This window comes from Panthera pardus, unplaced genomic scaffold (genome assembly GCF_024362965.1).
Source record: "Panthera pardus isolate Hobbes unplaced genomic scaffold, ASM2436296v1 HiC_scaffold_24, whole genome shotgun sequence".
Taxonomy (NCBI): Eukaryota; Metazoa; Chordata; class Mammalia; order Carnivora; family Felidae; genus Panthera; species Panthera pardus.
Genome location: NW_026526810.1, coordinates 66,093,780 through 66,115,566, shown reverse-complemented (window position 1 = coordinate 66,115,566; position 21,787 = coordinate 66,093,780). Strand labels below are relative to the sequence as shown.

Here is a 21,787-nt window from a genome sequence, read left to right as displayed (position 1 = left end):
TATCCATCTATCTATTGAACCAATATAAGGTAAGTTGGAAACAGATTACAGAAGGCCTTGAATGCCATGCTGAGCTGTTGAATTTTACAGAACATATTTAAGCAGGCAAGTGATAAGATTAAGAGAATGAGGCGCCTGGGTGGCTTAGTTGGTTAAGGGTCTGACTCTTGATTTTGGCTCATGATCTCATGGTTTGTGAGTTGGAGCCGCACATGAGGCTCTGCAGTGTGTCAGTGCGGAGCCTGCTTGGAGGTCTGTCTCCCTCTCTCTCTGCCCCTACCCTGTGTGCCCTCTCTCTCAAAATAAATAAATAAACTAAAAAAAAATTAGGAAAAAAAAAGATTAAGAGAACATTTTAGGAAAATCAATCTGGTACTGTGCAAAATGAATTAGAGAGTACAGTTTGGGCCCCGAAAATCAGGTGGGAGACTATTTCAGTAATCAGAGGCGAGGAAATAAGGTGATATCAGTTGCAATGAAAAAGGACATGAGAAGCATCGTAGAGGAAAAATCAACAGGATTTGACAACTTACTGAATGTGGAGGAAAGGAAGAGGAGTTGTCAGAGATGAGCCGGGGCTTCAAGCCTCTGTGACTGGAAGAACATTGTTGTCATGCTCTCATGTATTCATTTGGCAAGCATTACCTAAGCAGACAGTGGGCGCTGAGATGAATAGTGCAGAAATACCTGTCTTTAGAAACTCACAATCAATTAGGAGATAAATGTACACTTAACAGCCAGGTAAAATGCAAAAGTGTCTTCAGAGATGAACAAATGCTATTAGTGGCAGTGTGAAGGAACCACAGGGAAAAGTCAGAAAGAGGACTAGTTGCATTGCAGGGGGGACCGCAAAATAATACCTGATCTATAAACAGAGGCACTCCGCATTTTCAACACCATCCAAGTGTGAGATGCAGATAAAGATCTTCTGCTTCATTACATTCTGATGGTTGGGCTTGGAAAGGGTTGCCAAATTTCAGCATTAAAAATACAACATATGCAGAGTCTACTGGGGAAGAGGAGGGGCTGAGTTGGGCATCAGAGGAAAGTGGAATTTAGATATTTGATGGATGTTGCTGGTGGAATCCAACAAGAAAGGCCAGACACTGACTTCATAGAACCATAAAGCAGGAGGCAACATTTCATACCTTTGCCCACTTCCTTGTTTGTTATGGGTCCCAAAAGGGTTGAAAAATGGAGGTGGGTGGAGAGAAGGAGAGACAATGATAAATACCACATTCCTGTATTAATAAAGAGCTCGTCTTAGCAAGCTTAAGTTAGAGAATCTCTTGGAACATCTTTATAGAGCGTCAACCCTCCTCCAGGCTCTGAAATGGTAAATGACTATTGACTCAGTTATTCGCAGCTGAATTGAGAATCTAGTTTGTGGATTAACTGAGTCCTGTACTTTTCCTTCTTTATTTTTCATCTTTGGCGATACATTACTTATTAGCATTTCCACCACAGGGTGGGAATAAAGAGAATATTAAATCTTAAAAATTGGTTACAGAATGTGGGTAGTGTGGTGATTAATGTTACCAGACAACAAGAGGTATAGCACTTTTATTTTGTTGCGATTTTTACCACAAAGTACTGTGGTTTAACTAACTTCACAAGAAAATGGCCTCAGAGTAGATCATTATTTTACCTAGTATTAGAGGGTGCCCTTAAACAAAATGGCAACGTCAGTCGAATTAATAGGATGCTAAAGCCGCAAAGATGTAAAGTATCGCTCAGACACCCGGCAGGACGGGGACGACTTAGCGTTAAGGGTTCGGAAAGGATTTTCAACTAGTCACGCCCGTCTCAAAGATGGCCGGCCTCACTTCCCTCACGCAACATGGACAATTTCCTATGAATTGTAGGGTAACTCAATCCAGTACTGCTTGCATGACTAAAGTCAAGATGACAACAGTGTCCCTTTAAATTTAGAATAAATTAATCCATTTATTTTTTACCCTTCCGTTAATATAGTCCCTCGTGTCTGGATCTTGTTTTGGGAGGCGTGGTTGCCAGGAGTTAAAATGGTTCCTCCCTGGGATAGCTTTAATAGGAAGTGAAGCTGTGACGGCGAAGCGTTGCCCTACTGCTCTCTGGTAGGCGTTCTCGCCGGGAGTTCCTTGTGCCCTTACTAGACATGGCGCTGGCTAGCGTGTTGGAGAGGCCGCTACCGGTGAACGGGCTCGGGTTTTTCGGACTCGGGGGTCGTGCGGATCTGCTGGATCTGGGTCCAGGGAGTCCCAGCGATGGGCTGAGCCTGGCCGCACCCCACCGGGGTGTCCCAGAGGAGCCGAGAATCGAAATGCTTCATGGAACCACCACCCTGGCCTTCAAGGTGGGGACCCAGCCGCCGCGCCGGGCTTAGTCCCGTGCGCCCGCGCCCTTCCTAGCCTCTCAGCTGGACCGGAGCCCGCGGGGGCCGCGACCACGAAGCCTAGTGGGAGCCTCGGGCCTGTCGTCCCGGTCCCGATGGTTTCGCTGTCTCATTGCCCCGGGAGACCTTGATTCTCGCGCCGCAGAATCGTGTGGCCCGGGTTAAGTGGAAGAAGAAACCAAGGCTGCTTGGGTTGATTCCTAGGCAACCCCAGGTGTCCAGGAAAGGGGAGGCCGCAGCAGCAATGAACACTGACAGGGGGTGGGATATTGTAACCATTAACCAAAGGTTTTGGAAATTGGGTCCCCGCTATGCGAGGGTAACCGAAAAGCTGCGTCTTTTGAGAGGGAAGGTTGGTGGGAGGGAGCACTGTAGTGGGAGCCAGACAATTGGGATTCCTGATCCACCTTTGCAATAACTAGCTCTAGGATCTTGGGCAAGTCATTCGATCTCATTGAACCTGTTTCCTGATCTATAAAATGAAATTGGAAGTTAATACTGGTTATACCTATGTCGAGGGATTGATGGGAAGTTTAGTTGATAGTAATATGTAGAAAGCATATTGTGAAGTGTTAAACGATAGAGAAAAAGATGTTCTGCGTTTCCATTGATGCAAAAAGAAATGTCAAGATGTTTCTGTGGTCTGATGTGGCCTGCTTTGTGTTTTCCTCTGATCTTAACAGTTTCAACATGGAGTCATTGTTGCAGCGGACTCTCGCGCCACAGCGGGTGCCTATATAGCCTCCCAGACAGTAAAGAAGGTGATAGAGATCAATCCCTACCTGCTGGGCACCATGGCTGGGGGCGCAGCGGATTGCAGCTTCTGGGAGCGCCTATTGGCTCGTCAATGTCGAATCTATGAGCTTCGAAACAAGGAACGCATCTCTGTAGCAGCTGCCTCCAAGCTGCTTGCCAACATGGTGTATCAGTATAAAGGCATGGGGCTGTCCATGGGCACCATGATCTGTGGCTGGGATAAGAGAGGCCCTGGTGAGTTAAGCTGCAACCACATGATTCTTGGGCTGACACTACAGAGAGGAGGGGTTGGATGAACAGGGGAATGAAAGGGCTTTGTGTCAGTGCTGAGGATGTGTTTATTAGGTTTTGGCCCTTCTCTATGTTCAAGGAAGGCACTACAGTGTAGGAGAGGGCATGGAGCTTAGACTAGCTGTGTCATTGACTACCTATGTAACCTTACACAGGTCGCTTCTTTTCCCAGTTAGTTTCATCATCTGTTGCGTTGGTTAAATGAAGTAATACACGTAAAGCATGTAGTGTTTGGCACATAATGTTTTTCCTTCTATTCTCTCTCCCGTAAAATAATAAGATGTACAGGGGCACCTGCGTGGCTCAATGGGCTGAGCGTCTGACTCTTGGTTTCGGGTTAGGTCATGATCTCACAGTTCAAGGGATCAAGCCCTGCTTCGGGCCCTGCCCTGATGGCGTGGATCCTGCTTGGGATTCTCTCTCTGCCCCTCCCCTGCTCTCGCACTCTTTCTCTCTCTCTCAAAATAAATAAACTTCAAAATAATAATAATGATAATACCTACGAAGAGTGTATTTGAGAGTGAAATTGGATAATAGACATTAAAAACCAGTCCGTGCTTTCTAATAAAAATATGATGTGAGCCCCATATGTCATTTAAAATTGTCTAGGGGTGCCTAGGTGACTCAGTCAGTTAAGCATCCGACTTCACCTCAGGTCATGATCTCACAGTCCGTGAGTTCGAGCCCCATGTTGGGCTCTGTGTTGACAGCTCAGAGCCTGTAGCCTGCTTCAGATTCTGTGTCTCCCTCTGTCTGAACCTCCCCCGTTCATGCTCTGTCTCTCTCTGTCTCAAAAATAAACATTAAAAAAAATTTTTTTTTTTTTTTTTAATAAAATTGTCTAATGGAGGGGCACCTGGCTGGCTTAGTCAACAGAGAATGCAGTTCCTGTTCTCAGGGTCATGAGTTCAAGCCCTATGTTGGGTTTAGAGCTTACTTAAAAAATAATAATAATAACTTGGTGCCTGGGTGGCTCAGTCGGTTAAGCGTCCGGCTTCGGCTCAGGTCATGATCTCACTATTTGTGAGTTCCAACACTGCATCAGGCTCTGTGCTGACAGCTCGGAGCCTGGACCCTGCTTTAGATTCTATGCCTCCCTCTCTCTCTCTGCCCCTCCCTTGCTCATGCTCTGTCTCTGTCTCTCTCTCTCTCTCTTTCTCTCTCTTTCTCTCTCTCTCAAAAATAAATAAACATTAAAAAATTTTTTTAAATAATAATTAAAATTTTTAAAGATTGTCTAATGGATGTATTTAAAAAGCAAAAAGAGGGGCGCCTGGGTGGCGCAGTCGGTTAAGCGTCCGACTTCAGCCAGGTCACGATCTCACGGTCCGTGAGTTCGAGCCCCGCATCAGGCTCTGGGCTGATGGCTCGGAGCCTGGAGCCTGTTTCCGATTCTGTGTCTCCCTCTCTCTCTGCCCCTCCCCCGTTCATGCTCTGTCTCTCTCTGTCCCAAAAATAAATAAAAAACGTTGAAAAAAAAAAAAAAGCAAAAAGATTGGAAAATTAATTTTAACTATTTAATACAAATACCTAAAATAGTAACATTTTGGCATGTGCGTTAGCCCCCTTTCAAGTGTTCAATAGCCATATGTTGCTGATGACCGCTGTGTTGGACAGTGAAATTCTACTATGCAAGTAGCTACTGTAAACTTAGTTATTTCTCTTCCCTTTTTCCCTTTAGAGAGTCTTTGACCTAGAAGGGGCTTTTGGGACTCACCCTCTCTTGGTTGATATAATACCCTAGGATCCTAGGTCCTGTTCTGTCATCTCTGAAAATAAATTCCTTAGCCTTTTTTCTCTTTCTAGTATATAGAGACCTTGCCAGGAAGTTTAATCTTGTATCTAATGTCTCTTCCTTTTCAATCAGTTGTTTGTTTGTTTGTTTGTTTTTAAGTTTTATGTATTTGAGTAATCTCTGCACCCAACATGGGGTTTAAACCCATGACCTCAAGATCAGGAGTTACATGCTCCTCTGACTGAGCCAGCGAGGAACCCAGTTTTTTAACCAGATTTGAATGTCTGTTTCTTTAGTCAAGCTGGAATACAGCTAGTCACTTTCTGTGTCATTTTCCCCCTCAATGCTTGAACATAGTTTATTCTTTCCTCTTCTTGTTTTTGCTTCATTCGTTTGCCTGCTTACTGAGTGCCTAGTTTTCCTTTATCGAACTGTAGGATACCCAGGACTTTAAGTTTATTTATTTATTGCGGGGGAGGGACAGAGAGGGAGGGGGGGAAGAGAATCCCAAGCAGACTCTGCACTGTCAGCACAGAGCCCAGTGTGGGGCTCGGACTCACGAACCCGTGAGATCATAACCTGAGCCAAAATCAAGAGTCAATTGCTTAACCGACTGAGCCATGCAAGTGCCTCATGCATCCAACTCTTGATCTCAGCTCAGGTCTTGATCTCAGGGTCATGAGTTTAAGCCCTGCATTGGGCTCCACACAAGGCATGGAGCCTACCTTAAAAAAAAAAAAAAGCCTTCCTGACAACCTGTCCCATTCAGGATGAGTCAGGCCCTTTCTCCAAGAAGCAGAGACTGAGAGGGGCACCTGGGTGGCTCAGTCGGTTCAGCATCTGACTCTTGGTTTCAGCTCACGTCATGATCTCAGGGTTTCAAGAGTTTGAGCCCCGCGTCGGGCTCTATGCCGACAGTGCAGAGCCTACTTGGGATTCTCTCTCCTTCTCTTCTGCCCCTCCCCCACTTGCACTATCTCTGTCTCTCTCAAACTTAAAAAAAAATTTTTTTTTTTCAAAAAAGATTGAGAAAGGATCACAGATTACTTAGTACAAGGCTAAATGAGATGAGTACTGTTTTTAAAAGAACCGATATGATGCTGAGGGAATTTTGAGAAGGAGGGGATTACTTCTGATGGGAGGAACTTGGAAAGACTTCATGGATAGGTGGCATGTGTCCAAGATGTACAAATCAGAGAGGGGAAGGCTAGTGAACAAAGGAAGGGAGGAAACAAGCATGCGATTTTGGGGGAGTAACTGAAAGCCCACTTTAATTGCAACTAAGGTTGTATGAAGAGGAGTTAGGGATCCATAAAGCCAGAGAGGTAATCTGGAACCAGCTAGTGAGCCAGCTAGGCAAGGCGGTGGCTGTGGGACCCGGAAGGGGCTAGTTGGGGGTAGACATTGGAATCCTTCGAACCCGAAAGCTGAGATGAGTTGTGGTTCTCTACTGGCTTGCTTTAGAATCACCTGAAGAACTCAAAACACAAGCTCCATACTTACTCCCCACCCCAGACCAATTGAAAAAGAATACCTGGGGTAGGTCCTGGGCATCTTTTTAAAAAGCTTCCTTAGAGGATTCTGATACATAGTGAGAGATGGGAACCACTGAAGTAGGAAAAAGATTAACGATGCCATTGGCAATGCGGGCTGGTGCAGCACATGAGAGATGAGTTTGGTTGGTAATGGAGGGCCACTGAAAGTATTTGAAGATTGGAAGTTTGAATCTGAACTTGATGAGAAGGGCATTCTGTTGGAAAGGTCCAGCAGGCATTTGGGATTGATAAAAATTTTATTAAAATCTTTGTCTAGGGGCGCCTGGATGGCGCAGTCGGTTAAGCGTCCGACTTCAGCCAGGTCACGATCTCGCGGTCCGTGAGTTCGAGCCCCGCGTCAGGCTCTGGGCTGATGGCTCGGAGCCTGGAGCCTGTTTCCGATTCTGTGTCTCCCTCTCTCTCTGCCCCTCCCCCGTTCATGCTCTGTCTCTCTCTGTCCCAAAAATAAATAAAAAAAAAAAAAAACGTTGAAAAAAAAAAAATTAAAAAAAAAAAAAATCTTTGTCTAAATTTTCATATATACTAAAAATCAGCTAACTTCTTCATAAAGGGCCAAATAGTAAATAACTTAGGATTGCAGGCCATCTGGTCTTTGTCTCAACTGCTTAACTCTCCTGTTTTAGCACAAAAGTAGTCATAGACCCTATGTACACAAATGGGTATGGCAGTGTTGCAGTAAACCTTTGTTTACGAAAACAGGCAGCACTGTCCAATAGAAATAAAATGTGAGTAATACATGTGTATTTTTAAATTTTGTAATAGCTACATCCTAAAAATTAAAAATGGAAATTAATTTGGGGCCATTGGGTGGCTCAGTCAGTTAAGTGTCCGACTTTGGCTCAGGTCATGATTTTGTGGTTTGTGAGTTCGAGCCCCGCGTCGAGCCCTGTGCTGACAGCTGGAACCTGCTTCAGATTCTGTGTCTCCCTCTCCCTCTGCCCCTCCCCTGCTCATGCTCTGTCTCTCAATAATGAATAAACATTAAAAAAAATTAATGGAAATTAATTTTAATAATATATTTTATTTCGTGGATCCAGATGGATCCAAAGTGTTATCATGTCAGCATGTGGTACCAGCTTCATTTCAAATGCTCAGTAGTCACATGTCTAGTGGCTCCCATACTGGACAGTGCAGGTCTTTGCAATATGATTCAAAACTCCAGGCTTTCTCCTACTGTATGATGTATGTCTTGTCCTTCAGATAGTCTGAAGTTTGAGGGCTAGAGTCGTGTTAAACATCTCCCACAGTGCCTGAAGTTCTGTGTTTGAAACCTAAGTCATTTGGATTATACTTTTTGCTTATACAGCAAGGACAAGAAAGGAGTTACTGTAATGTGAGGTTAGATGAGATGGTATATTGTAGGATCCTGGAGTCTTTATTTATTTTGAGAGCGAGAATCCTAAACAGGCTCCGTGCTGTCAGTGCTGAGCCTGACGTGAGTTCACACCCATGAACCATGAGATCATGACCTGAGCCAAGAGTCAGATGCTTAACTGACTGAGCCATCAAGGCACCCCAAAGTGCTATTTTCTTACATATATCTGTTGGTCTCCCCTGGGTTTCAAAAGAGCTAAAGAACTGTTCTTGGAAAATGAATTAGATGTCAGAAGGGGGGTCATTTTTTTTTCTTTTTGTCCTGCTAACCTCACCTCTCTTTCCAGGCCTCTACTATGTGGACAGTGAAGGAAACCGGATCTCAGGGGCCACCTTCTCTGTAGGTTCTGGCTCTGTGTATGCTTATGGGGTCATGGATCGGGGTTACTCCTATGACCTAGAGGTGGAACAGGCCTATGACCTGGCCCGTCGAGCCATCTACCAAGCCACCTATAGAGATGCCTACTCAGGAGGTGCAGTCAACCTCTACCATGTCCGAGAGGATGGCTGGATCCGAGTCTCCAGTGACAATGTAGCTGATCTACATGACAAATATAGTGGATCTACCCCCTGAAAGAGGGCAGATGTGGCTGCTTGCATTTCTTGGGGTGACTATTGTTGGTAATGTGGATACAGCTCCCCATCCTATAGTGGAGTGGTCCTCAATTGTATTGATAATTTTTTTAAGCTCTGGTGCCGTTGACCTCTCTATGTTACCAGTTGTTAATGACCTGCTGCTGCAGAGGTGATCGTTTTACTTTCTTGGATGTTAACATTACACTACTTGACCACAGTCTGTGTTGTGTCTTTTGTCCACACTGTCCCTCCTCCAAGCACTTTACAGCCAAATAAGCCAGGACAGTGGGAGGGCACTGACTGTAATTACAGGAAACAGTGGTGTGAAGACATTGTCTAGTGAATACATTAGCATCCCCACTCATGAAGCTAATAACAAAGGAGAAGGAGAGAGAGGCAAGGGAGGAGGGAGAGACTTCCCGATTCTGTTTGCAAAGAGATGAAAAGTTGATGAGGTGGAAAGATGCACAGGGCTGTATGAGCCAGAGCTGCGGAGGAAAAAGCTTTCACTTTGTGGTGGGGGAGGGGAGGCTAGTGCTACATGCAGAGCAGAAAGGTGAAGAGGGTGAATCTTGCATCTTGAACCAATTGGGAAGGGAAGTTTTGGACCCTGGGAAAAGAGGACACAGAGGTGAGTGTGAAAGCGGTAGTGACCCCAAGGTTGGTGATCCTTGTCCTTTTGGCGCTCCAGTGTGTGTAGGTGTGGGGGACAGAGCGGTTGGTGGTGGGCTTAGAGCCTTCTGGACAGGAAGCAGCACAAAATTGTCATTGGGACATGTGGGTGGAGAAGAGGCCCTTCTGAGAGCAGAAAAATGGCTGATTTATCACACCCAGCACTGAGGGGCTTCCCAAGCTATGGTGGCAGCAGATGGCAAGGCCTTCTGTTAAAGAGAAGACATAAGCATAGGGGAGATAGAGGAGGTTGATGGGAAAAACCTTTAAAAGATGGGAGAGGAGGGTATAAAACAATACTGCTTTGTTTTTATAGTTAGCAGGAAGGGGAAAGTGGTTGGTGAGGGTGACAGCCCAGCGTCCCATTTTGAGGCAGAGGGGTTTGAGCAATAGAGGGGGTAAGTCCTCTTCTGCCTGGACTGCAGATACCTTCCCTTCTTGTACCTTCCCTTCCCCCTCAGCCTCATGCAGTCGCATATTGATTGATGAGGGCTGTCGGCCAGGAACTGATCGAGGCTTGTTAATTGCATTTGTCAAATGCAGGGAAATTGGGAATTAGTGAGATTGGAGAAGGGAGTTTGGAAAACAAATGACTGGTGCCTAAGGAGATTCATTTTGCTGAAAAGTGCCTTGGGAGCCCCTGGAGTCAGGGAGCTGCTAGTGGGGACCTGGGCCTACTCAGCATTAGGAGCCATTAGAAGGGGCGGGAGCCATGCTGCAGCTCCCTTCTCTGAGGCCATCAGCCCATGGTCAGCTGAATGAGAGACACAGGTACACTCATCGACCTCTCAGGACACTGGTTTGGAGATCTTTGTTCAAAATTAGAACCTTAGGGGTTCCTGGCTGGCTTAGTGGGTAGAGCATGCAACTCTTGATCTTGGGGTCATGAGTTTGAGCCCCACATTAGGTGTAGAGCTTACTTAAAAAAATAAAAATTAAAACCTAAAAACAAACAAAAACAACCTCTTAGGAGAAATTCTAACACCTGAAAGAAATCAACTCAGGTTGAGATAGAGTTGAGGGGTCCAGAGCCTTAACCACTGAGCTTCCTCCTCCATGGAGCCACTGTCCACAACACCACCTCCCTACCAACACACCCTTATAGACACATACTCCCCGGCACTTCTTGGAACCCCAAGGAACACAATTTGAAAATTGCCGCCCTGGGGAATAACCTTGAGAGGGTGGAAAGAGAGTTGAAGATTGGAATTTTTTTACATGAATGAGCATAGGCCTCCCTAGCCCGTGAAAGAAAATAGTCTGGAGAGAAGAGATGGTCTTGAAGCAATGCTACCCTTTCCCTGTTTCTGTCTCACACCTGGCTTTGGTAGTGGTCTAGCTGTTTAATGTAAGCACCTATTCTACACTGAATCTTTTTTTTTTTTCTAATATTTGTTTATCTTTAAGAGAGTGAAAGCGAGCCGGGAAGGGGCAGGGGGTGGGGTGGAGGATCGGAAGCAGACTCTGCGCTGACAGCAGAGAGCCTGAAGCAGGGCTCAAACCCATGAACCCGTGAGATCATGACCTGAGCCAAAGTTGGACGCTGAACCAGCTGAGTCAGCCAGGCGCCGGGCACTGACTGGATCCTTATGTTCAGGCAAGAAAATGCACAACCATCAGTCCCATGTTCTGTTCTGCAGATGCCCCTTTCGCTGCCTTCCTGGATCTTAGATAAAAGAAAGATTCGATTAATGGAAGAGATCGATTTTTGGTAGGTTTTCTGGAGAGAAAGTAGAGCAGAGGTAGAGGAAAATTGCAAGTGACTAGGCCCAGTCAGGCCCACCCTGTGCAATTGTGACTTCTTGCTGCCAAGTGCTGGTGGGGAGCTGGCTTTGCAGTGATGTTGTATGTCTCCGCTTGTGTGGGGATGATGGATGCCGCACAGCACTGGTGAGATTCTGTTGAGTGGAGTGGACCAGTTCAGGGACTCCCATCAGATTCATTTCCCAGTGCAGTCCTCTTGACAAAGGATGATGGAAAAGAAATTGCCTTAAATAGCTGGAAGATTAATTTCTCTCGGCAGTTCCCAGGCGTCCACGGGACAGGGCTCTTTAAGTGATGTCTGACAATTTCTTCTCCTTCCAGAGATAGCTCAGTGACACCAGAATCTGACTCCTCAGGGTAGGTAATGGGACTAATCTGATTAAATAGGGAGCAAGCACTCCTCGAGGCCCTGTGCTTTCTCTTGGTAGCAGGGAATGCCGTGGGATTGAAGGCAGACGAGCCCCATAGCATCTCCACACCAGGCGAGGGAGGGCTGTGGGGAGAGCAGAATGTTCAGGAGGGAAAGGGAAAAGGTAGGCAAGGACATGGGGGAGGGGGAGGAAGGGCACAATGAAAGGAAATCAGGGACAGGAGCATAATAGTTCTTGAGTGTTCCCTCTTTAGGCAAAACCAGAAGGTCAATGTCTCTTGATATCCTCCTCAGCTAGCAAATGAGAAAACTGTCAAAGCCATTTGGGGAGTGGAAGGTTACATCCTTTGAGGGAAAATAAAACAACGGATTTATTCTGGTCCATGGATTCTGTGTGGTCCGATGTGGGAGAGGAACAAGAGGTGGGAGGAAAAGGGAGTAAGGTAAAAAAGTGTGGAGGAACACTCTGGGGGCAGCATTTCCCTTGTGTCAGAACGAAAGGAAGAGGATGGGGTCAGTGAAGAATTTACATGAGCATATCTAATCCTGTGCGTACAGTTAGGGTTTTTCATGTTGGTATTTTTGTTTGTTTTCCTAGAAGAGCCCCTCCTGTCAGGGCTATAGCAGATGAGGTACTTTGAAACTGACCAGTGGCAGTGACCTCGGGACATGATTAAGTGCTTTCTGATTAAAATATGCATATATTGCAACCAAGCATCTCTGCTGTTTTTTTTGTTTGTTTCTTGTTTGTTTTCAAAATTCTAGTTTCCCTTCAGGAGGCCAGAATCATATTGGGAAAGCTTTAATTATAGCAGGCAAGAGGAGGGAGCACACACAGCATCAGAACTGCCCTGATCAGCAGCTGCTGCCACCTCCTGCCTGACCCTGGCCGCCCCTCCTTCCCCACCCCCTCCCTCCGGTCAACTGACTGTCCACATTCCTGCAGTGCTCCCCAGGCCTGGCCTCTGAGCCAAGTTCTTGCTTCCAGGGGCTATGCCCCACTGAAGCATTTCAATAAAAACCATTTCCAAAATGTCCTGTTCGCAGTTGTTAGTGGGTCAGGCAGAAGAAATTCTACCCACGTCAGCTTCTTGGGTTTATTTAACCCAACTCATTTCTCCCTGAAGCTTTTGCCTCTGAGTTAGGTGCCAAGCCTAACTTAATACTTAACCCTTTATAATCCAGATTCAGCTGTCATCAGCCATGAATATCTGACCTAGTTTATTTGAAGGGAAATTAGACACCATGGATTCCACCTCTTCTGATGCCTTCCTCTCTGGCCCTGACCCCATCCTCTCAGGCTGCCCCATCTCTCTATTCTCCCTCTGCTTGCTTTCATGCTTTCTCTCTGTTCTCTCACTTTGTAAGAATTCTCTTTTCTTTCCTCCACAGAATTAAAATAAAAACCAATCAATCAATAAACCAAGTGCTGCTATGGACTTTAATGTAACAAGAAAAGGTTATCACTAGCTTCGGGGTACCCAAAATGCTGGTACTGCAGAGGGAAACACAGATGGAATGAGAGAATGCGAGCTAGGGAAAACAAGAGACAAATGACAGAAATGGAAAAGCAAAGTCCTGGGCAGCAAGGGAGAGAGTGAGCAAAGTGGAGAGGGAGACGTGGACGTGGCAGGAGACAGTGATGGGCAGAGAGGCGCTGTGGAAGAGGGACAGGTGGGGGGTGGGAAGGAGACTCCGAAGGACAGTGATCAAGAGAGTGGGCAGAGAAACCAGGAGGAAGGAAGCGGCTAGAAGCTAATGCACAATGAAACATGTCCCCCTGGAGACAGATAATTTCTCCAGCCATACATAATGAACACGTGCCTCCCTGTGTGTTGCCCCTGTACTGTCACAGTCACTTACATTCCGCAAGAATCTCTCCATGCCTACCCTGCTTGTGCAAGTTTGGGAAAAAGCTTTGAGTGCTCAGAACCACCTCAGCCAGGCCAAAGACAGGAAAGTAGAAATCTGTCTCATAAGAGGAACAGGGTAAGTGAGGCAGGATCACAGATTCAATACCTTTTGCATTTTTACTTTTAGGTTTGTGAAGAGATCCCTTCTTCCTTTTGCTTCATACCCCCTGGCCACATACCTCACATATGCATAACTCATCCCTGTTTTTCTGTAATGCCCACAGGTCAGGGCCAAGGCTGGGAAGACTCCCAGGAAGGCCACAAACTCCCAGGATGACCAAAATAGCAGGTGGTTCCAGTGGGAAGGAAATAAGTAGCTCCAAGTAGGAATGTGTGCAGATCAGAAGGGACCAAGGTCAAGGGGATATTTTTGCAACTACTGCAGCCTTTTACCCAGCTTAGCCTCAATACATACCATTGTTGGCCCAGGGACATATATTCTAAGTTTCCCCATGCATACAGAGTTTCATAGAATACACAGGCTCTTCTTTCATGGTAGCTCTTCTCCAGGGTTGCTGTGCAATGTCACCTGATCAGAGGGAATCCACCAAGTACCAGGGTTCTGGGGGAGGGGTCATACCCTGTGTCTCTTGAATCTTGGGGCTGTACCCCCAGCTTAATCTCTAGAAAAGAAAGCAGTGGAGCATTTTAAACCAGAGCAACAGATTAAGCACAGTCTCATGGTACCTCCCAAAGAAGCAAAATGTGCAGAAAGGAAGCTCAGCCTTGAGTCAATAGAGCCTGAATGCGGTTCTTGGCTAGGGGTAGCAGTGTTCCCCTGTCTCATTTAAATAGTTTTAGGCAGGGCATCCGGGTGGCTCAGTTAGTTAAGCATCTTTGATTTCGGCTCAGGTCATGATCTCATGGTTCATGAGTTCAAGCCCGGCATTGGGCTCTGCACTGACAGTGCAGAGGCTGCTTGGGATCCCATCTCTTTCTCTCTCTGCCCCTCCTGCACACTCGCTCTCTCAAAATAAGTAAAGTAACTTAAATATTTTAAACCATCCGAGGCATGTGCCACTTTGAAGAACATCTCTGTAGGGTCTCTGGTTATTTTGTGATATGTCTGTCATCCTTTTCAGTCAAACACTTAACTATACTTACTCTTTGTCCCCTTGTGACTAGCATAGTGTAGGCTACTCAGTAGAGATTATATCATACATGTATCTTAATGAATAAATGAATGAATGAAGGACTTCTATGTGCCCTTATGCCAGTGATTCTTTCTTACCCTTCTCAGAACTGTGACTCCCTATAATTGTTGAATTTTAAGATGCTGTTTGCTGCTCTTAAGCATACTTTGAAGCATATGTTAATTTTTTTAATTGAGAAAAAATTACTTGCTTTGAGCATATTTTTAAAGTGTTATGCCATCCCCTACTTATAAATGAAGACAGCTAGGTGTAATAAAAAGGAAGGTTTTTTTTATTTTATTATTTTTTAAGATTTTATTTTATATTATTTTATTTTGTTACGATTTTATTTTATTTTTTAATTTATTTTGAGAGAGATAGAGTGTGACCAGGGGAGGGGCAGAGAGAGAGAAGGAGACAGAGAATCCCAAGCAGGCTCCTGGAGGCCAGCACACAGAGCTTGATGCAGGGCTCAAACCCACGAAACTGCGAGATCACAACCTGAGCTGAAATCAAGAGTCAACGCCCAACCGACTGAGCCACCAGGCGCCCCTAAGATTTTATTTTTAAGCAACCTCTGCACCCAGTGTGGGGCTCGAACCCACAGCCCCAAGATCAAGAGTTGCAAGCACCACCGACTGAGCCAGCCAGGAGCCTCTAAGATTTTATTTTTAAGTAATCCCTACACCCAACCTGGGGCTCAAACTCAAAACCCCAAGATCAAGAGTCGCATGTTCTACAGACTGAGCCAGCCAGATGCCCCATAAAAAGCAGTTTTAAGGAGCAGCCCTGCCATCCCACCTTGCCCAGATTCTGCAGTTCTGTAATCTTTCTCTCCAAATGATAGGATTAGTCTCACACACAATATGGTCAGGCCCTGAAGAATTGAGTTTCAAGGTAGCTCTGTAGAGTGTCTGTCTTATTGTGCTGTTTTGTTTTGTTTTCTGTTAGATCGATGGGTAGGGGCTTAGCCAATACTCAAGACTGGTCCCTGGATGTCAGGTGCGTGAGTGAGTTGCTCTTTACAAGGGAAGGACTAATCGATGGTGAAAATGAGGTTCATGCATCACCAACCCCCACACCTTAAAAACAAAAGCCATTTTTCACTGGGTTGTGGTTTTTTTTTTTTTTTTTTTTCCCCACAATCTAGAATTGTTGCCATTTGTTCTTCTTCTACCTGTTTAAAAACATTCTTTGTGGGGGTCTGGGTGGCCCAGTTGGTTAAGCATCCAGCTCTCGGTTTCAGCTCAGGTCATGATCTCCTGATTTTTGGGACTGAGCCCTGCATCCACCTCTGTGCTGACAGTGAGGGGCCTGCTTGGGATTCTCTCTCTCTCTCTCTCTGCTTCTCCCCTGTGTGCTCTCTCTCTCTCTATCAAAACAAATAAATTTTAATGACTTTTTAAAAAAGTTTATTTATTTATAGTATTTTTAAGTTTATTTATTTTGAGAGAGAGAGTGGGAGAGAGGTAGACAGAGAGGGAGAGAGAGAGAATCTCAAGTAGACTCCTCACTGTCAGCAGGAGCCCGATGCAGGGCTAGAATTCCTGAGCCGTGAGATCATGTCCTAAGCTGAATCTAAGAGTCAGACGTTTAATGGACTGAGCCACCTGGGCACGCCAATTTATTTATTTATTTTGAGAAAGAGACACAGGAGGGGCAGAGAGAGAAAGAGAGAGAGAGAGAGAGAGAGAGAGAGAGAGAATCCCAAGCAGGCTCAGCACCATCAGCGGAGAGCCCCATGCGGGGCTTAATTTCATGAACCATGAGATCATGACCTGAGCAGAAACCAAGTCAAATGCTTAACTGACTGAGCCACTCAGGTGCCCCTCAAAATAAATACATTTTTAAAAATTAAAACAAAAACACATTCTTTGACATTCTAGATTAACACACACTTTGGAATTTTCTGAAGCATTGTAACAGAGTCCTAAAATAAATCAGAGAATTCCAGAGTCCATGGGACTATTTCCTTTTCTCAAGTAAAGGCTGAGGGGCACCTGGGTGGCTCAGTCAGTTAATCAAGTAAAGGCTGAATCTAAATATCTAAAGCAAAAACATTATCTACTTTTTAAAAATTTTTTGAAATGTTTCAAGACCAGAAAAGTTGAAAGAATAGTACAACAAATACCCATATACCCTTCCTATAGGTCCGCTAATTGATATCAGATTTGATAACAAATTTGCCACATTTGTTTTATCTCTATGTATATATCTATTTGTTAGTATGTATTTGACTTAATCATTTGAAAGTAGGTTAAGGGATCATGACATTTTACCCCTAAATATGTCTCCTAAGAACTAAGGTATTCTCCTATAAAACCGTATTACCACACCAAGAAATGTAGCATTGATATAATTATATTATCTGATATCTAGTCCATATTCAAATTCCTCATTTGTCCAAATTATGTCCATAATGTTTTCTCTTTTCTTGATCCAGAAGTCAATCAAGGCTCACACATCACATTAAAAAAAATTTTAATGTTTATTTATTTCTGAGACAGAGAGAGACAGAGCATGAATGGGGGAGGGGCAGAGGGAGACACAGAATCAGAAGCAGGCTCCAGGCTCTGAGCTGTCAGCACAGAGCCTGACATGGGGCTCGAACTCATGGAGTGTGAGATCATGACCTGAGCCGAAGTCGGTCGCTCAACCAACTGAGCCACCCAGGCAGCCCAAGGCTCACATATCACATTTAATTGTCATATCTTTTTAGTTTAATTTTAAAAAGGCTCCCATATTTGTCTATGTGTCTTTTATGACATTTGTACTTTAAAAAAATTTTTTTAACATTTATTAATTTTTGAGAGAGAGAGCATGAGCAGCGGAGGGGCAGAGAGAGGAGACAGAATTGGAAGCAGGCTCCAGGCTCTGAGCTGTCAGCACAGAGCCCAATGCAGGGCTCAAACCCACAAACCATGAGATCATGACCTGAGCCAAAGTTGGACACTTAACCGACTGAGCCACCCAGGCGCCCCATGACATTTGTACTTTAAAGAGTCCAGGCCATCATTTGCCATGAGCAAACTGGATTTGTCTGATTGTTTCCTCCTGATTAGACTCGGGTTAAACATTGGTAGCAAGAATATTACCTAGGTGGTATTGTGTATTTTCCATTGTACTGCATATGGAGACACATGTCAGTTTGTTACGTTATTGGTGATGTGAAGTTTGTCTGCTAGATTTCTCCATTGTAAAGACATGTTTGCCCTTTGTAATTACTTAGTAAACTAATAATAGGTAGAGTGATTATTTGAGATCATGTGAATATCCTGTTCTCCTGCAGTCTTGCACCCAGTGGATTTAGCAACTACTGATTATCCTTCCTGAAATAATTTTTGCTTTGGTGGTTGGCAAACATTATTTTTTCGATTGCTGTCATTTCTTGCAAATACATTAGATAGCATTTATCTTTCTTCTTCTTCTCCTCTTCCTCATCCTCCTCGTTTTTCACATTTATCTGTATTTAATTTTCTTGGCACTTTAACTTTTTTTGGTGTTTATTTTTTTACTGGTCTTTAAGAAAGACTTCCCAGATGTTTACACAATTTCCTTTGCATTTAATAATCTGTCTGATTCAGAAATTTTTATCTTAAAATCTAATCTGCCTTCACTCCTGCTACAACATAAACTCTTTTGCTTACTATTCATTGAGTACTGTTCTCGGCTGCCTGTCTGTCTTCCTTTTTCTTTTCCTTTGCATTACCTTCCACCTTTCTATAACCTCTTTCATGTCTCCAAACTTCAACTCTCTCAGACAACTCACATTTCCCTCTCCAGTGCCTCTAAGGACACCCTCCCAGCTGGCTCTGGGATTTCCTTCCACTACTGTTCTAAAATGTTCTCGGGTATGTTAATGAATGACTGTCAGAATCAGCTCCCCAGCCTCACTCCAGGGCAAGTCAGATTTCACTGTATGTGGAGGCTCCCATGGGATCTCACTGAACAGAAACAGCTTAAAATAAAGAGATCTGCTTGAGTCAAAGCCAAATGAGCAGCTTTTCTTCAATCGACAAGTCATCTGTAAAGTTTAACATTTGAAATCTCAAATGCTTTAGAGTTTAAAATTGTGATTTTTTTAGGTGAAAAAGGTGCATTTTCTTTCTATTCTCATTACCTAATAGCACAAAAATGCTTTACTCAAACTTTCTACCAAAGATTCCTTTATAATCACAGAGGGGAAAAAGAAACTTAAAAAGAAATGGCTTTTCCAACTTAACTCTGACATTTGTAGAAATGGACTCATAATTTAAAATATATCCCAGGAGACATTGGTGGGTGGGTGAGGGGCAGGCATGAACATTCTGTTGATTCTCAGAGGGAAGACAGCTTATTTTTCATAGACTCCAAGTAAGAGACCAAAAGAGGTTAGCACAGCAAGGCTGAGAGCATGTTGTCAATTTAGTCAGAGACTAATGATTGGTCAAGAGCACAGGTTCTGAAGTCTGGAGGCCTGAATTCAAGTTCTGACTCCACCATTTAATGAGCTCAGTGACTTTGAGATTTACCTTCCCTCTCTGAGTCTGTTTTCTCATCAGTAAAAGAAACAGTAGGGGCATTGGGTGGCTCTGTGGGTTAAGTGTCTGACTCTTGATTTTGGCTTAGGTCACGATCTCATAGTTCATGAATTCGAGCCCTGCATCGGGCTCTTCGCTGACAGTGTGGAGGAGCCTGCTTGAGATTCTCTGTCTCCCTCTCTCTGCCACTCCTCCTCCCCTGCTCATGCTCTCTCTCTCAAAAATAAATAAACTTCAGGGGCGCCTGGGTGGCTCAGTCGGTTAGGAGGCCGACTTCGGCTCAGGTCACGATCTCGCGGTCCGTGAGTTCGAGCCCTGCGTCAGGCTCTGGGCTGATGGCTCAGAGCCTGGAGCCTGCTTCCAATTCTGTGTCTCCCTCTCTCTCTGCCCCTCCCCCGTTCATGCTCTGTCTCTCTCTGTCTCAAAAATAAATAAAACGTTAAAAAAAATTAAAAAAAAAATAAACTTCAAAAAAATAAATAAAATTACATTATGAAAAAAATAAAATAAATAAAAGACAGTATAATAGTACTTATGGATTGATTAAATGAAAGAGTACCTGGCCCAAGGAGACCCTCAATGGATGTCAAAATGTCAAATATATATATATATATATATATATATATATGGTTTTTTTTTGTTTTTTTTTTTGTTTTTTTTTTTTTAGAGAGCACAAGTTGGGGAGAGGGGCAGAGGGAGAGAGGGAGAGAATCTGAAGCAGAGCCCAACACAATGCTTGATCCCCCAACCCTAGAATCATGACCTGAGTTGAAATCAAGTCAGACCCTCAACCGACTGGCCACCCAGGCACCCCAATAAATTTCAATTATAATAATCGTTGTTAACAATTCTATTTTTCCTTCATCCTAACATTTTGAAAACGACCACCTGTATGTTTGAGGATATGAGATGTCGTAGTATATTCCTATCCAAAATTCATGTTTTCCTAGTGATTTCCTGGCTTGCTTGTATTATTAAAATTTTTTTAATGGAGGGGCGCCTGGGTGGCTCAGTCAGTTAGGTGTCTGACTTCAGCTCAGATCATGATCTTGCAGTTTGTGAGTTCGAGCCCCACGTCTCTCTCTGTGCTGACAGCTCAGAGCCTGGAGCCTGCTTCAGATTCTGTGTCTCCCTCTCCCTCTGCTCCACCCCTGCTTGCTCTCCATCTCTCAAAACTGAATAAACATTAAAAAAATTAAACAAAAAATGTTTAAAAAAATTTTAATGAAAAATGTGGGAAAATAAATAGAAAATCTATAACCCTCAAGAATATAAACACTGCCATCTCATTTTCAGATGAAAGGCAAAGCTGGGTTGCCACAGAAGCAAGGGTGCTGCCTGGATGAAAACGATGCTGGAGGCAACAGGCCTTTCTGCTGAGAACCAGATTCTACCAAGAACATCCTGGACTTTGAGAACCAACAATTGTATGGAGGAGGTTTGACTGACAGCCAGGAAATCACTGAAACAGGGTTGTACGGGGAGTGCGGGGGTGTAAATAGAACAGTTGGCTTGGGGGTTCAGGTCTGCCACCTGTTACCTATGAGACTTTGTAGTAAGCTCTGATACTTGATTTCTTGTAAAATGGGGATGCCAGTAACCTGCCAGTTTAATACTGACCCATAGTATTTAATTTCATTTATCATATTCAATTTTCCCCAGTTGTTTTCTAGTAATGTCCATTATAACTCATTTTTTTCTGATTCAGATCCAATTAAGGGTCATATTTTGCATTTAGTTGTTATGTCTCTATATTGTCCTTTAATTCAGAGCAGTCCTCCTACCTTTGTGTGTGGCTTCAAGACATTGATATTTTGGAAGCTTTCAGGCCATTTATTTTGTGGAATGTTGTGTATCTAATTTTTTCCAATTAGATAACAATGTTTTTAAAAGCTGCACTGTGGAGCTTGTGAGGCATACGGTTAGGAACTATGACTATGGAGCTAGATTTTCTGGGTTCAAATCCCAGGTCTATCTTTTATTATCTATTTAAACTTAGTCACATTATTATAGATGGTCCCTGACTTAGGATTTTTTTTTTTTTTTTTTTTTTTTTTTTTTTTTTTTTTTTACAATGGAGTGAAAGTGATACACACTTAGTAGAAACCATACTTGGAATTTTGAATTTTGCTCTTTCCGGGGCTAGTGATATGCAGTAGGATACTTTCTCATGATGCTGGGCAGAAGCAGTGAGCCGCAACTCGCAGGCAGCCACACCATCACAAGGATAAACCAATACATTTATAACCATTTGGTTTTTCACTTATGGTACGGCATTCAATAAATTACATGTGATAGTCAACTCCTTATTATAAAATAGGCTTGTGTTAGATGATTTTGCCCAAATGTAGGCTAATGTAAATGTTCTAGGCACTTTTAAAGTAGGCTAGACTAAGCTATGAGGTTCAGTAGGTTAGGTATATAAAATACACTTCCAACTTAACATTTTCAACTTAGGATAGGTTCATCAGGAGGTAACCCCACTGTAAGTTGAGATAGATCTGTGTACCTCTGTACTCGAATCTCTAATATAAAATGGGGATAATCATGGTACCTCTTCATTACTGTGGAGATTAAATACATGTAATATTCGTGAAGTTTTCAGAACAGTCCCTGCACAGTAAGTGCTCATGAACTGTTACTATAGAAGGCACATTCTTGTGGGAGTTTCAAAATTTGTAGAAAAAAAATCCACTCACTTAATTATAAATGATGTTTTTTCCAGTGCTTACTGTTGTCTACAATTATGCCAG

General features: G+C 43.9%; 1 protein-coding gene across 1 annotated transcript; it reads left to right on the top strand.

The window, feature by feature from the left end:
• Nucleotides 1–2,110: 2,110 nt before the first annotated feature.
• On the top strand, nt 2,111–8,879 carry PSMB5 (proteasome 20S subunit beta 5). Its single transcript, XM_019429439.2, has 3 exons — nt 2,111–2,335; nt 3,058–3,364; nt 8,374–8,879. The coding sequence occupies exons 1-3, from the start codon at nt 2,138–2,140 to the stop codon at nt 8,658–8,660; spliced, it is 792 nt and encodes a 263-aa protein (XP_019284984.1). The 5' UTR covers nt 2,111–2,137; the 3' UTR covers nt 8,661–8,879.
• Nucleotides 8,880–21,787: the final 12,908 nt, after the last annotated feature.

Excerpts from the sequence above, each read along its gene's own strand:
- PSMB5 (XM_019429439.2), top strand. The coding sequence starts at position 2,138 with ATGGCGCTGGCTAGCGTGTTGGAGAGGCCGCTACCGGTGAACGGGCTC. Across the intron at positions 2,336-3,057 it reads CCACCACCCTGGCCTTCAAG|TTTCAACATGGAGTCATTGT; the intron begins GTGGGGACCCAG and ends TGATCTTAACAG. Across the intron at positions 3,365-8,373 it reads CTGGGATAAGAGAGGCCCTG|GCCTCTACTATGTGGACAGT; the intron begins GTGAGTTAAGCT and ends CTCTCTTTCCAG.